General features: G+C 39.8%; 1 protein-coding gene across 1 annotated transcript; it reads right to left on the bottom strand.

Annotated features, from left to right (window-relative positions):
• Positions 1 to 4,305: 4,305 nt before the first annotated feature.
• LOC138981655 (elongation factor 1-beta-like) lies at positions 4,306 to 16,855 on the bottom strand. The gene is made up of 6 exons (XM_070354650.1): positions 16,692 to 16,855; positions 13,852 to 13,968; positions 12,017 to 12,183; positions 9,473 to 9,598; positions 5,405 to 5,472; positions 4,306 to 4,448 (listed from the first exon to the last, which is right to left on the bottom strand). Exons 1-6 carry the CDS (start codon positions 16,769 to 16,771, stop codon positions 4,362 to 4,364), a joined length of 645 nt encoding a protein of 214 aa, XP_070210751.1. The 5' UTR covers positions 16,772 to 16,855; the 3' UTR covers positions 4,306 to 4,361.
• Between the last annotated feature and the right edge of the window lie 447 nt (positions 16,856 to 17,302).

Below are 17,302 nucleotides of genomic sequence, written 5' to 3' on the forward strand. Positions count from 1 at the left end.
TAAAGAAAGCATTTTACGGTGTGTATCCCTATTCGGATGGCGTGGGTCGTGTACGACCCATACTCTGCAAAGAGGCGGTAAAGAGTTTATCCCTATTCGAATGGCGTGGGTCATATACAACCCATACTTTTTATGTTAAATAATTCTTCACAAAGTATGGGTTGTACACGACCCACATCATCCGGACTGTGTAGACTGTAGTCCAAAGTGTGATCCTGTGAAGGTTATATGATTAGGCATTGTAATTGAAAAGCAATTTATGTTCATTTCATTGCTATAAGTATAACCATTAAACCAAGACCATTTACAACTACGTTGTGTGGTTTATAATCAGGGGTGGGACTCTTGTGATGAAAAACGATGAAATCCCTTTTTTCTAGGGGGGGTTCGAGGGCATGCTCCCCCGAAAAATGTTTAAATGGTACATTAAAATCTGTGCAATCTGGTGCATTCTGAGACTAAAATTCAACTCGTTTGGATCAGGTAAAAACGACATTCAAAAACCGAAATGCAGTGTTAAAGAACAGTATATGGTGCAGTCAAAGGTAATGGTAAATTAAGAATTTCTGGTATTTTTTTTTGTGTTAAGGCAGGTTTCACGGTAATCAGACTCTTTGATGTGTGTAAACTTTGCCTTCAAATTACTTGCTTACTGTGTTGATTTTCATCATTTTTTCTGCTTGGCATGAGTAAGTATGGTATTTGCAATACAAAAAAATAAATAAAAGCTAAAATGTTTGTGTTTGAGCAATTATTTGAGCGAGTTTTTCGAAGCGAACGTGTGAATCCTGACAGACACCATTTCCTTCTGTCACATGACCCCATCTCAAAGTGTGATTCAAGCAGACACGAAATATCACACAAAACTTATGATAATGGGGTTATTAATTCAATTAATACACAAGGTTAGTCTCTGACTAGATAAAATAGGGAAAAAAATATCAAATGGGAGCATAAAACCGTTTCTGGGAAAATGTTCAATCGCCACCGAAAGTGTCTGTCAGTAAAAAAAACACGTGCTTTGTTTGCAAAGCCAAGCCTAATTTTACACATCGCGTGCTTTTGTCTGTTATTCTTGCTTGTGAACATCATTTTATTGATGTTCTTCACTGGAAAGCAGGTGTATCATCAACAGTATCACAAAATCGCAAAGAATGAACATTTTTGTTGTGATCCGACCGGTGTCTGTAGACTGAATCACACGTTCGGCAAACTTCGTTTTTAACGGAAATAACCGAGCCTTTCATCAGAAACGACGTTTCAACCGCTTCATATCGTCTGCAGGAAGAAAAAGAGGAATGATGCGATACCCAGTGAGTAAAACATTTAATCGTTTTTAGTGCCTTTTGATCAAGTTTTGTTGCGTCTGTCAGCAACGTTCGTCAACCCAACGTTCGACACAGCGACGCACGCATACGGATTTGCAGCATTTGCATTCGGAAAGTGAGGGATTTGTGAGTTCGTTTGCATAATTTCAATCGCTAGTAGGTTTTCCCTTCGTCTCCCATTGTTGTGTTTGCATGTTATTGGCATTTCATTGTGTAAATTGAAAGTTTGTGAGTAACAGTAGTACAATCTGTCGAACGTTGGCGACGCTGACAGACGGAAATATCGAAGAGCAATGTGCGCTCGTTACCACAACGGTCATGAACCGGTGTAACACGAAATTTTTACTCCACGAAAAATTGACTCGAGTAAACTTCCATGAAAAATCTTGTACGAAAAAAGAACTCCACAAGGAACTAAATTTGTACTCCCCAAATATTTACTCCCAGTAAACATCTCGTACGAGAAACTTAGGGCCTACTCCTTCGTTTATAATTCGCGCAATATCCCATTTACGTGCAATCCCGTTTTGCCGCCGTCCCATTTTGGCGACATTTCACAAGCCAAGCGTCATCTTACTACCGCATCCCATTTTGGCGCAATCCCGTTTCGCCGCTATCCCATTTTTATTTTTATTTTTTTTTATTTTTACATTTAGTCAAGTTTTGACTAAATGTTTTAACGTAGAGGGGGAATCGAGACGAGGGTCGTGGTGTATGTGTGTGTGTCTGTCTGTGCGTGTGTATGTGTGTGTGTAGAGCGATTCAGACCAAACTACTGGACCGATCTTTATGAAATTTGACATGAGAGTTTCTGGGAATGATATCCCCGGATATGTTTTTTATTTTTTTCGATAAATACCTTTGATGACGTCATATCCGACTTTTTGTAAAAGTTGAGGCGGCACTGTCACACCCTCATTTTTCAATCAAATTGATTGAAATTTTGGCCAAGCAATCTCTGACGAAGGCCGGACTTCGGTATTGCATTTCAATTTGGTGGCTTAAAAATTAATTAATAACTGTGGTCATTGAAAACCTGAAAATTTAAAAACAAAATAATTTGTTTTTAAAACGATACAAATTTACGTTCATCTTATTCTTCATCATTTTCTGATTCCAAAAACATATAAATATGTTATATTCGGATTAAAAACAAGCTCTGAAAATTAAAAATATAAAAATTATTATTAAAACAAAATTTCCGAAATCGATTTAAAAACAATTTCATCTTATTCCTGGTGGGTTCCTGATTCCAAAAACATATAGATGTGATATGTTTGGATTAAAAACACGCTCAGAAAGTTAAAAAGAATAGAGATAAAGAAAAGCGTGCTATCCTTCTCAGCGCAACTACTACCCCGCTCTTCTTGTCAATTTCACTGCCTTTGCATCGAGTGGTGAACTGACGATGCTACGAGTATACGCTCTTGCTGTGAAAATGCAGTGAGTTCAGTTTCCTTCTGTTAGTTCGACAGCTTGATTAAATGTTGTACATGAACAAAGTATGCAAACCAGATGATCCAGCGACGTCCTTCCCAATTTATGTCCAATGGACGTCTACCCACAACACGCCACTGGATGCCGCGTGGTCAGCCAACCATGTGGTGCCAGTCGTGAAAACCAGGTTCTTTGTCCCACAGTGAGACATTCAAGTTGGGGACTTTGTGACCGCTGACTTTGTCAGCATGGATGGAAAGGTGGAGAGATACAGGGCGGTGATCATCCCCAAGTCAACCCATTTCCCCGATGGGCCAGATCGAGAGGAGATCTGTGTGAAGTGTTTGCGCGCAAAAGACAATGGGAGATACTATGTCTTTCCTAATGTTGATGACATTTCATGCTTGCCAATGGCTCAGATAAAAAAAAATCCCACCAACCAACCATGAACAACAGGGGGGATTACTTTTTTTGACATGTGACCAAGTCTCATTTGAGCGTTCACAGTGTTACCTGAGAATAGCACACCCCCTTGAATTGGGACCAAAGAAAAAGCGTTGTATATATGCATTTTTGAATGCTTTTCTAAAGTCATAAGTTCATTTGTGAAAAAAAAATGTTTTAGGGATTGTTTTGCTGAATGCATGCAGTTAAGAAATTGACCCCGTTTTCAAATTTAGGGGGTAGGGTTGCCCCATAGCCCACGTATGTCTGTGTGACTGTGTCAAATATCAATCTACTCTGCGTACAAAATGTATAGATGTTTGTTTTTCGATTTTAGAATGATTTCTTAAGCTGGCTAGAACTTCTGAGGTCTACAGGAAACGATAAAGATAAAAAATGTACAAAATATAAGTAGCGTCCTTTATCTTACCATTGTTCTGATCAATGCTGTCCCTTTATTTGCAAGTTAACCATTTTTCTTAATGTGTTCAAGGAGTATGTTAAAAATTATTATCAATGGTTGCTTTAAACAGCACCTTTGGGCAGTTATTATGCACTGAAGTTGTAAAAGCATGTTTTGGGTTTTTTAGGATATAGCGTCTTGGAACGCCAATCATCTTGGAAATACGAATGTTCATATAATTTTTTTTACTGTTTTGGATAGATAAAAGTTGAACTCTTGGTGCAAACTGTTTTTTGGCCCATGTTTGACTATTTATTATTTTGGAATATTGTGTGTGAGGGGGAAACTGCAATCCTCAATATCATGAAACGTGCCTTAAACAGTATCTGGAAATATCGGAAATGAAAGTCATCGAAAGCTTCCGGTTCTCTTTTTGTTTGTTGCATAATGGTGAACAAATTTTGTGTTACTTCGCCGAGATATACTGTACTTGAATAAGCCTGCAAATCATGAACGCTCTATTGTACCAGTTATAGACGAGGCTAACAAAACATAGTAAGTGTGAAAGTGTGTGTGTAACTTTCTGTGCTAAGATTGCAGTTAAAGTAACCTCTCGGCAGAGACTGCAGTAGCTGGGTTTCACACTCGCACACACAACCTTGAAAAACCAAAAGACTTCACAACAAGAAACAATACACTTTGATAATTTACTTCATTCGTCAACCATTCTAACATCGTTTTCCATGATATTAAACTTTGTTAAAAGCAACAATGTCCATGGATTGCACAAAGTCTTCAAACTTGGTGATCTCCTCTTCCAAGAAGTCAGTTCCAACCTGAAACAGACAGTGTATGTTACTGCCGTGAATTGATGTCTTCAAGCAACATGAAAGCAGTCAGGCTAATTTTTGGCATGTGTCCAAATTGAAAGATTTTCTTGTTCGTGCAAAATCCTGGACAGATCTTCAGTGATGTACATGGAAAAAAAAGAAGGTATAATAAACTACCAACTGCACAGGGATGGACCTTGTGGTTGTGAGCACTCGCATGTATGAAAGAGAGAGAAAGAGTGTGTGTGTGTGTGTGATTGTGTGTGCGTGTGCATTCCTACATTCTATAAGTTCAATTTTATCACAGCTCCAACAAGCAGTGTACATGACACATAATATGAATCTGATCACACATAGGTGTTAAGTGATTGCAAAATGTACAGGGATGAACGAAGAACAGCACAGTGAATGCAGCACTGCTCCCAGAAGTCCCCAGTTTGCTGTAGGATTAGCTGTCATGGCGACTCAGCACTGAGTAGCTAACCGGCTGAGCACCACTTCACACAGCAATCCACCCATTTTTATCACCCACGATACATTTGTTTTAACAGTCGGTATGTCTACAGTATTAAAAAAATCAAATAGAAAAAAAATGGCCAAACATTAAAATGATTACGCCAGTTAGCTTTCACAACTGACGTTTTCCAGAAACTGTGTGGAGTTGCCTTAGTGTTTTAAAGGGTGCCTACCTTGTACAGCCTATAAATAACCCAGATAAACTTTTTTTCCAGCATGGTCTATTTGCATGAACCTAATGAGGTTGGAACAACAAAGAAGGGACACTACCCTTCATCTACACATGGTGTGGCTATGACTGGATTACCTCCCTCATAAATGTATATGATTCAATAAAATCTTCACCTTCTTGTCACTATAATTAAGTTTCATTATAGCAACTGCCCAACAAAGTCACCAACAGTACAGAGACAAAGCAACATGGAGACCAAAATCTTAATACTGACCTTATCGTCTTCAACAACACAGGAAATCTGCAGCTTGTTGATTCCGTAGCCCACAGGAACAAGCTTGGCTGAAATGAAAAATAAACCTTACAAGCATGTTTGACACAAGCAGAACATCAGTGACTATCTTGCCAATGCTGGACTAAAATCAACAGGCTTACTTCCTGTATTTAGAAAAAGAAAGTCTTCTGACAATTTGAATGAAGTTAACTTAGATGATCTACCAGGAGTGTAGCATTTTTTTTCTAAACAAGATTAGGACATTTGATAGCTAACAATCTATCAATACAATAATAGTTCTGAGGTAGGCAACACATTGCTTCTGAGGTAAATCAACCCCCAAATCAAAACACGTAACGTTTCATTTGCAAAATAAACCATTCAAAAAAAAAGACATGGCAACGAATGCTGCTAACATACGGTATTCTGTAGGTCTTCCACTAAAGAAAAACACAAAAATGCTTGAAATTTTAGGGGCGTGGGGAAGAGGAGGAATCTAGGGTCTTTTTACATTTAGTCAAGTTTTGACTAAATGTTTTAACATAGAGGGGCGAATCGAGACGAGGGTCGTGGTGTGTGTGTGTGTGTGTGTGTGTGTGTGTGTGTGTGTGTGTGTGTCTGTCTGTGTGTGTGTGTAGAGCGATTCAGAGTAAACTACTGGACCGATCTGTATGAACATTTTCATGCGAGTTCCTGGGTATGATATCCCCAGACGTTTTTTTTCCATTTTTTCGATAAATACCTTTGATGACGTCATATCCGGCACTTTGTAAAAGTTGAGGCGGCACTGTCACACCCTCATTTTTAAATAAAATTGATTTAAATTTTGGCAAAGCAATCTTTGACGAAGGCCGGACTTTGGTATTGCATTTCAGCTTGGAGGCTTAAAATTTAATTTTGTTTGTTTGTTTGTTTAACGCCCAGCCGACCACGAGGGGCCATATATCAGGGCGGTGCTGCTTTGACATATAACGTGCGCCACACACAAGACAGAAGTCGCAGCACAGGCTTCATGTCTCACCCAGTCACATTATTCTGACACCGGACCAACCAGTCTAGCACTAACCCCATAATGCCAGACCAGGCAAGGGAATTGAAAATTGTAAAAAAGGCTGAACATTTTTAACTGAAGACGCGAAGCGTCAAGTCGACGGCGCGAAGAGCCTAGCCTTACTAGGGGGGTCCGGGGGCATGCCCCCCCCCCCCCCGGAAATTTTTTCTTCAAAGAACCCAGATAGTGCAATCTAGTGTCATCTGAGCTCCAAGTTTGCCATTAAATTCTGGTTTTAGAATCAGAGTTTTTAGTACCAATTTTTTATTTTTTGAAGAAAAAAAAATATATACATGTATTATATGGTTGAAATTTGTTAAATTGATCTGTTGAGACAAACAGGAAAATGTAACTTGTAACACAATCTGGTTTACTTTCAAACATAAAAGTTACAAGGGCTCACCAATAAGAATTGCCTACTTAAGTTACTTTCCCATGATCTCTTACAATGAGTTTTTAAAAAAGTATAAAAAAAAGAAGAAAATAAGGCTCAACGCATAGATTTTTCTTCGATTTGTGGGTTAGCGGTTTGGGTACCAGCCCAGCTCCAACCCTTGCTTAAATTTGGTAAATATAGTTCGAAGATTACGAATACGATCAGCACAGTGACATTCAAATGGAGAAAAACTGAAACATATGCGCAAACTTCAGATCTAGAGCGGTGTTCTTCGCTTGACTTGAACCAAAATCTGTTCTTCTTCTGCCGTATAAAATCGAAGGAAAATCAAACAATTCAGGAGCACTGTGCCTTACTTGAGCAGAAAAAAAACCTGGCAAACGTTGATTGTCCTTCAGAGAAGAGCACATTTCAATGTGCTTCTTCCTGCGGAGATGGTCAGTAACAGCTAGTAGGTGTTGCAGACGATGCACCATGCTGAACCACGGACATCAATTTTTCTAAATCGAGTGCCGACGCGCTGCTTGTCTCTATTCACTTCCACAACAGCCGACACACACTCTCATTTCCATTTGTTCGCGCATCCAGTGTCATCAAATCTTTGACCACGTTTTACAACACGCGCGATCGACATTTTCACTGGTACACTGCGTTCAATGCTGTCTGCGTGCCCGCGAATCCTATAGCGTGCCCACGAATCAACAGCGAGCTGTTTCACTCAAAGTTCAAGTAACTGAGGCGGGCGGGAGCAGTGCGTGAACAAAGTTTTCGCGGGCTTTCGCGCTAAGGCAAAAGTAACCGGTGCTTTTTTTTGTGCCTCCCCCCTTTATTTTTTTGGCGGACACTTTTGCTTTTCCGGCGGAACAAACAAAAATTTCGGCGGAAATCCGCCGTTCGGCGGACAATTCCTATGCCTGCTGACGCCTGGCGGAGCAGCCACTAGATTGCCAATTTTAAAGTCTTAGGTATGACCCGGCCGGGGTTCGAACCCACGACCTCCAGATCACAGGGCAGACGCCTTACCACTAGGCCAACCGTGCCGGTTTAAAATTTAATTAATGACTTTGGTCATTAAAAATCTGAAAATTGTAATTAAAATTATTTTTTTTATAAAACGATCCAAAATTACGTGTATCGTATTCTTCATCATTTTCTGATTCCAAAAACATATAATTATGTTTTATTCCCCCCTCTGCTTCTTTGCCTCTGTAAACTTGTAGGGGTAGTTATTTTTCGATAATGACCCAGCAACCAAACAAATAACGACCCAGCAACAGCCTGAATCCTCGATAGTGCAATGGGTTGAGAGGTTGTTCTGTTTCGGTACTACTTTTTACGACTGAAAAGTTCCGAACGCTCTAATGTACGAAGTATACATCTCTGGAGCAAACAATACAAACATACCGCATTTAAATGAACAACTACAGGCCTGCACACATGAATCTCCATATAAAATCCATGAGTTCGGTTGTTTTCTGAATCTCATCTGCCGTGCCGTCAAGCCGTTCATCACAAGCAATTTCCCAAGGCAAGTAACTCATACTTTGTCTAGCGACAAGAGTAGTTCCCCTTCTTTTCACTCAGTTCCTTCGACAACAGACTGCAATCCGACGGTCAGTTTTCAACAATATTTCATTTAATAAACAGATCACACGCAACCAAATGCACACATCTCATCAATTTAAACAACATAAAGGGGTTTCATACACTATTTTCCCCAGAAAACTGAACTTCATACAGTTTTTAACGTTGGAACACGGGTGCAAAAGTTCGTCTGCTAGTCCCATTTGACGAAAAAACATTATCCTAAGCGATACTAAAACATATACAGAACACACAATATCTGCCTTTGCCGCCACGGCAGAATAACAGCATATCTGTGTACTTGATTTTAGCCCAAAATAGGAAAACTGACAAGAAGTGTTAACAGAATGGAATGATTTGCACGGAACTATACAACCGCGCATTAATCGATCGCCTGCGCAGGTTGACTGGTTGAGAGAATAGGATTCGATCAAACTTTCGCAAAAAAACTCCTCTTTTCTTTGAATAACTGAAGAAAGGAGGAATAAAGAGGTTACACACCTCGTCTCAGTGATTATCAAAAATAATGGTCTCAGTTCGCGGTCATGAAAAAGCTCGCTAAAGCTCGCATTTTTCATGATCCGCTAACTTCGACCATTATTTTTGATAATCACTGAGACTCGGCGTGTAACCTCTACATATTCGGATTAAAAACAAGCTCTGAAAATTAAAAATATAAAAATTATGATTAAAATTAAATTTCCGAAATAATTTAAAAACAATTTCATCTTATTCCTTGTCCGTTCCTGATTCCAAAAACATATAGATATATGTTTGGATTAAAAACAAACTCAGTAAGCTAAAAAGAATAGACATACAGAAAAGCATTGCGTTCAGTTTCATTCTATGAGTTCGACAGCTTGACTAAATGTTGTATTTTCGCATTACGCGATTTGTTTTAAATTAACATAATAAATGGAGCACAGGTTTCTCATTTCTAAAGAAATGTGTGAATCTGTTGAAAAGTGGAATCCCCGAGTGTAGGCACTTGTGTTGAGCCACTACATCGTTTCCAGCCACCAAACACTCCACTCACAAGTTCCCCAGATGAGTCCATCACACTTGACAGTGCGCACACACTCCTCCAGTTTCTTCATGTCCGTCTCATCGTCCCACGGCTTCACCTCCAAGATGAGGTTACTCTTGGCAATTAGTTTGGGCTCTGGGAGGAAAAAACAAACAAACATAAGCATCACACAACATATACAGCAAACAAAATAAGATGTAAATGAGACCAAGAAGATCCAGTGGAAATTAATGCATTTCATTTCATACTTCATTTTCCCACTGATAGGAAATTCGGATCACTACAGTGGACAGTCAGCAGCAACAGATGTTGCCCAGGTGTATGTGCGTTTAGGTGTAATTAACCACCTGTACTTCTGAGTTCAGGCAGAATAATGAAGGGTTTTTAGTTGTATGTGTCATGATAGTGACATGGATACCATCTCTGAGTCATCATCATCACATCCATCCTGAACTCAGGTCAAAATGAGTTCCTTCCCTTCGGGTCTCATTTATCCCTGACAGGATGCCTTTGTTTTTCTTCTCTGGAGAGGAAATCGAATGTTTTACATATTTAGAGCTTTTCGTAATGTGCAATTGATATAAGCAGATTCGCGATCGTCGATAATGATTTTTCATGGTGTGTAATTTTTAAATTACAAAGGAATTGTTATGTAAGACAGTTTCAAGCGAGCTATCTTTCGCTGATGTATTTCCTGTGCAAACAACTCTAAATATGATAATCAACTTTGTCACGTTATCATAACAAAATGGCTACGGAGCGGACGATACTTTTTCCGTAACCAGTTGGGAGTGATGCAACAATATCACGGTCTTCTTCCCACAGCAGTCTCAAATTTCGACTTGTTTTGACCTTAGAACGATGTCTTTATCATATCTGTGAAGAACAGAACGGAGATCACTGTCGAAGTCAGTCATTCGGAAATCGAATTCATCTTTTATCAGAAACATTAGCGAAAAACATAAGGGAGATAACTCTGTATTCTTGTTTTGATAGATTTCGGCTTTAAGCTCCGCTTCTCTCCCCTTCCTCCACGTAGTAATTCTCCGTCCTGTCAGAGAGACTTGAGCGATAGCGTGGACCGATGATTATCAGAATGCATCACATCAAGATGACCTGTGTCGATCCTGGCCTCAGAGATGAGATTCCCTAAAAGTGTTTTGGGAGGAAATTATTTGGCGGGGGTCTGGGGGCCGGTGAAGGCCCTAGTGGGGTCCAGGCCCCCTGAAGCTGAAGATTTTTTGACACTTTGACCATAAAAAAAGACTTGGAAATGAGTCCGAGCAGTAGAAGCATACAACATTTTGTCAGTCATATGTGCAAAATTTAAGTAACTTTAGCTCAGGAATTTTCAAAAATTTTAGAAACGGCACAATTTACTTGCACAATGACCAATGGTGCTCGTAAGGTATTGATAAAAGAACTGGACCTAAATAAATTGCTTGAGCGCCAAAACATGTTCGCTTTCCGTCAATGTTCTCACCGACGCCATCTTTGTTAAGCAGGCTAAAGCCGACAGCTGAATCAGCCCGTTTATGAATTATGGGAATGAAGACACTCGTGAAAGGGAAACTTAGTCCCAAATGGAAAGTTCATATTCGGGTCGAAGGTCCACTTCCTTCGATACGGAGGTTATGTTGTCATTATTTTATCGGAGATTTGATCTGGAAAATCGACTTTAGGGTTGTAGGTAGGACTTTACAGATCGAATCCAATGGAACCACAACAACTACTCTACCCCCCCCCCCCCCCATTTTTTTCTCAACGGATTTAGACGATTCAGTAAAATGGTCCTGGGAACGAATTGGCGGAAGAATCTCATCCCTGTGGCCTGGACCCCAACCTGTGACCTGAGGATCACAAGTTTAGTGCTTCAGAGCTCTACAGACGGAGCTTCCAGACCCCCTAGGCACTAGTAGGTAATGTGCACCACCCTACTGAATTCAAGTATCTTAGTTCTTACATAATAAAAACACCTAGAGCTTTCCTTCTCTAATTTCTATCTGCAGTTCAAGTGTTCACATACAACAAAGACAGATGTTTCTATGCAAACAGTGCAGAAACTTTAGAAACATCTTTAATTCTTAAGCCAATAGACCTCCAAACACAATTGGAAGTACTGAATAAATGATGTATGTTTGCTATCTTCCCTAAAACTGTAAAACTTCTTTCAGCATAAGACTGAGACACTGACAGCTGTAGATTTTTGGTTTAGCCAAGTCGATTCCTGCCAAATTTGCACTATACTCCACCGTTGTTTGCAACGCATACTCAAGCTTGTGGATTGAATTATAACATGAGCAAATTGATTAGACACTGCTCTGTAAGACCAACATATAAAGTGATAGAGTGGAACCCCCCTCTTAATACCATCTTTTCTCAGACTTTCTGGTCATGGCCTTTGTAAATTTACCCCCAATTTAAGATTCCCTCCTGTTTAAGACCTGATTTTCACAGATTTTTGGAGGTCTTAAGGGGGGTTCCACTGTAAAACTAATAGCTTTCTCCCACACTTCACCACAAGTGGCCAGAAAAGCCAAACAAACAACTCACTCTCAGACTTCTTCTCGGTGTAAGCTTTGATCCTTTGCTGTTTGATGGCATCCATCTCTTCCTCGTCATCGGATCCAAAGAGGTCAAAGTCATCGTCGGCATCACCGCCTCCTTGAGCCGGGACAGCGCCGCCATAGCTGTCCAATGGCTTCTTCACGCCTGGAAGGCTGGTCAGACACAACAACAAAGTTTTTATACAGTGCTACCTGTCAAGTCTGGCCCCTCTCATGACATGACACCTCATGATAAAGAACACTTTGTGTGGACATTTTTTTTGGTCTTTTAAATTAAACAAAGCAACTCTCTCATGAAAGGCCGCCTGCAATGTAGGAACACTTTTGGCTGGTCGTCTCATCACAGGATTAATTTTACTGTATTACTATATCTAGTTCAACTTATTCAACGATATCCAGATTTAGCCTTGTGTGGGCGGCAGCGTCACACTGAACAGGAAGGGCAAAGCCCATACGACTCACATGCTTGACCTTGACCTTTACATGACCTTGACCTTCAGGGTCAAGGTCAAATAACTAAACCTAGCAATGACATCATACACTAAGAACTGCTTTACACATTTTTCCTACCAAAATACATGTGACCCAAGGTCAAGGTCATCCAAGGTCATGCAACACAAAGCTGTTAATTCAAGACATAGGAAGTACAATGGTGCTTATTGGCTCTTTCTACCATGAGATATGGTCACTTTTAGTGGTTCACTACCTTATTTTGGTCACATTTCATAAGGGTCAAAGTGACCTTGACCTTGATCATATGTGACCAAATGTGTCTCATGATGAAAGCATAACATGTGCCCCACATAATTTTTAAGTTTGAAACAGTTATCTTCCATAGTTCAGGGTCAAGGTCACTTCAAAATATGTATACAATCCAACTTTAAAGGACCCTTGCGACCTTGAAGCAAGGTCAACCAAACTGGTGTCCAAAGATAGGGCTTACATTGCCCTGTATAGCATACATAGCTAAGGTTGCCATTCTCGATAACTTCAGAAAAAAATGCGAAAATGTGAAAAATGGTCGTTTTTAAGACAACAATTACGGCCCCTGTGACCTTGAACTTGAAGTGAGGTCAAGTTGCCGCACATGTTTTTTGAGATCTTGTAACCATACACCATCAGGCCACATCAGGTGTTGATAGACTTAATAGTGTCCAAGAAATATCCAACGTTAAAGTTTTCCGGACGGACGGACGACTCGGGTGAGTACATAGACTCACTTTTGCTTCGCATGTGAGTCAATAAATCTAAAAATCATTACTCTTGTTTCAGCATGTGTTTCAGAAGAGCTTGACTGAGCAGTACCTTGTTTCGTTTACCTCACAATGATCGTTTGGTTACATTGAACTGTTGATTGTTTGCCAAAACCAGAACTGTAAAGAGAAAATTAGTTGGAGTCTTTCTTTATTTGGTGTTTAACGTCGTTTTCAACCACGAAGGTTATATCGCGATGGGGAAAGGGGGGAGATGGGATAGAGCCACTTGTCAATTGTTTCTTGTTCACAAAAGCACTAATCAAAAATTTGCTCCAGGGGCTTGCAACGTAGTACAATGTATTACCTTACTGGGAGAAGGCAAGTTTCCAGTACAAAGGACTTAACATTTCTTACATACTGCTTGACTAAAATCTGTACAAAAATTGACTATATTCCATACAAGAAACACTTAAGGGTAAAAAGAGAAACAGAATCCGTTTGTCGCCTCTGGGGAGCATCGGGTAAATTCTTCCCCCTTACCCGCGGGGGGTATTAGATGGAGTTTTGTATAAAAGATGCAGTTCTGTATAAAGCTATCACACAAAAAGTAGTTTGCTGTTCTTACGCGCTTCTGTCCATGGACTTGATGTGGTTGTACCAACGCAGAGCATGGGGAAAGCTGGCCTTGGGTGCGCTGCTCAGTGCTGCAAACACCACACTGTCCGCCTGGGATGCTGTGTATCTGCAAACAGTAGGTTTGAGTCAATTAAAAGTAATACGAAAATCCTACACGAGATTTGATGGACACATTCTTTTAATCAAGTGGTTAGGCCTAAAAAAAAAATAGGTGTGGTTACGGTAACCCGACCTACCCTATTTTTAGGGGCCGATCCTATAACTTTTTATTACATTTGTCAAAAAAACCACAAAAAAACACAAAAAAACAGTGCAAAAAACGCAATGAAAGCGAAAGCGCCCGTGTCGCACACTTATTTCCCTGTCAAGTAGGTTTAATTTGTACACATTAGAAAAAAAAGTTAAAAAAAAAAAAAGTGATTGCCTACCTACCTACCCTATTTTTTTTGGCTATGTTACCGTAACCACACCTATTTTTTTTTTTGGCCTTACCAAATCTCTCCCTCTCACACATGTATGCATTAGTAAGCAGTCTACTAGTACTACAGTGACCAAATTATGCTATTGCTACAGAGTACAGACAAGCTCCTTTATGTTATGACAAAACCGGTAATCTTGAACTTTAGGGTGTTAAATTCATAGCTCAAGATCCACTGCCATTTTTTACTTATTTTTTATTTTTTATACAAGTCCCTGTAGTCAAGCTAAAGAACATTTGTCGTGAAATTAATTGACGGATTGAGGTCCAAACTTAAGCATAATTAATTAATTTGGTTATTTGTTCGATGAAAATGACGAGAAAACAGATACGTAATATCGGAAAAATCCGATGAAGTTGCCTCCCCGCCATCGTAATATTGACAGACAGAGTTGGCTCCCCTCCATCGATAATGGAGGATTTTGCTATGTTTTCATTGAAAAAGACATGTAAACGAAATGCATCCGTACAGTTCATTCCGTGACTTCAAAGGTACTTTTAAAATGACTTCTCATGCTTACAAGTGCAGGTTCTACAAATCTGGAGGCTTAAATGCCACTGAATTATGAGGTATGTGTCCATCAAATCTCGTGTAGGATTTCGTGTACACTACATTGGGGTGTGCATGTTTAAGATCCCACAATTGACAAAAGGGTCTTTCCTGGCAAAATTGTATAGGCATAGATAAAAATGTCCACCAAAATACCCGTGTGACTTGGAATAATAGGCCGTGAAAAGTAGGATATGCGCCGAAATGGCTGCGATCTGCTGGCCGATTGTGAATGCGTGATATATTGTGTAAAAAAAAATTCCATCTCACACGGCATAAATAAATCCCTGCGCCTTGAATGTGCGCGATATGATTATAAATTGAATAAAAATAAAAAAATAAAAAAATAAATCCCTACGCTTAGAACTGTACCCACGGAATAGACCTTTTCGGTATCTGAGCAGCTCTCGCGAGACACGCTCTTTGTTATGCTTTGAACATCGCGAGAACTTCGAACTTTGGCTTGTGCAGCTCGCACGAGATCGCTGTACCGCATGCTTTGCTATGCTCTGAAGTTTGCGAGAGATCACGAGAGCTTGGAATACCGATAGGGTCTATACGCGCGATATAAGCCTCATATTGATTGATTGATTGATGAAATTAACACGCTAAAGTTCAAGATTACCACAAAACCTGTCTGCTCAATCAACTACTGAACTAGTCCATCAACCCAGATATGACCACCCCATCCAGAACTGTAGTGGACTTCACTTAGCAATAGCAATCATGCGTATCAGAAAACGTTTAGGCTACTCAGCTGGACTTGAAAAGCTTCTGTGCCTCGTTCAGTCACTAGACTCACGAGTCACATACAGTGATAGTATGATACGACTGATAAAGCATGACAACGTTTATGAGTAAAGTTATTCATGTTGACGAACTGATGGTTGTACTCATCAAAAAAAAAAAAGGTAAAACTAAATGGATTAGGCCAAAAAAAAACCAATGCTTTGGTTACGGTTTCCCGACCGACCCTAACTTTTTGGGCCGACCCTAAACTTTTTTTTGGTCCTAAAGCTAAAAATAAAATGAACCAAACACATACATACACAAAAAAAGCCCACACACACACACAAAAACCCACCGAAAACGACAACACCACGGCACAGAGAAAACATCGATCGCCAAGAGCAGACAACAACAAGCCCGACAAGGGACACCACTCCGCCTTTTACAACTCCCATATCCAAGGGAAGTCAGTCTCGTGCGTGCGTTCGTTCGTTGCGCGAACGTAAAAAAATGTCGTCTGCATTTGCAATCGTATTCGGAAAGTGCGTTCATATCGAACAAACACGACTGATAAGTCGGTACTCGAAGAGTGCAACCTTGGTGGACATTTTTCATGATTTTCATCCAACTTTGGACGGCAAACTGTTCGGGATAAAATGTGTTGGGTCGACGAAAATAAGTGCCGAGCCCGAAGACTCTTTCGAACTGGACTTTGGCATGACTCTCGAAAACTTGGAAAGTTTCCACATCAAATCACTTCACTTCAAGTGTGTTCGTTTGACTCCTGATGGCAGTGAAGCGGACGAATACACCAATATGAAAATACCTCGAATATCTTGCATACACAAATATTTTTATCATTTCAAGAAGGACCAACCAAAAAAAAAAAAAAAAAAAAAAAAAAAGTTTAATCGACCTACCTACCCTATTTTTTTTGGCCATGAAACCGTAACCAAAGCATTTTTTTTTTTTGGCCTTACTTCACATTATGAGTTTTCCCTTTTCCAGCCCAGGCCGTGCACATTAAAAAAAAAATTAATAACAACATAACAAACCACCCGTAGCTACCTACCCTTCAATATAGCTGCGGTCCGCAAGGAAGTCATTTAAAGCCTTCAGACCAGCATCGGATTTGAGATCGCCAAAGCCCATGATTAGTGTTTGATCTGAAAATAGGAACTGAGCAGCAGATGGACAACGTGGTGGGGCGCACCGGCAGATCGGGAAAGGAAGTTACGTCAGTATGTTGTTGGAAAAGTAAAATTGGACACAAAAAACCGACATTTTCAAACCTGTTAAAAGAAGGAACACTCTATATATTTTGGGACATCCTTTGAATTTGTTGTATTTCTGCAACATTAAAATTTTCTCATTTTTACTTATCTTAAATTTTCAACTTTGTACGTCTTGGCAATCCCAGATTTTTTTATAAGGAGATTACACACAATACACAAGTCTCAACATCGACGTTTGGCATCAAATGCAAAACAAGGACAGATCTTGTTCCAATAATAGCAAAGCAATTGACATATACATCTATATGCTTTGCTTTTCTCAAAGAAAATCTATTCCTCCCTTTCTCGACATCCTTTCTCTGGTTTATAGAATAGGACACTAATGAATGTGGAAGCTGTTATTTTAACCTCTCTAACATTGACGTGTTCTCGACTTAAATCTCGTTTT

Source organism: Littorina saxatilis, linkage group LG12 (genome assembly GCF_037325665.1).
Source record: "Littorina saxatilis isolate snail1 linkage group LG12, US_GU_Lsax_2.0, whole genome shotgun sequence".
NCBI classification, from domain to species: domain Eukaryota; kingdom Metazoa; phylum Mollusca; class Gastropoda; order Littorinimorpha; family Littorinidae; genus Littorina; species Littorina saxatilis.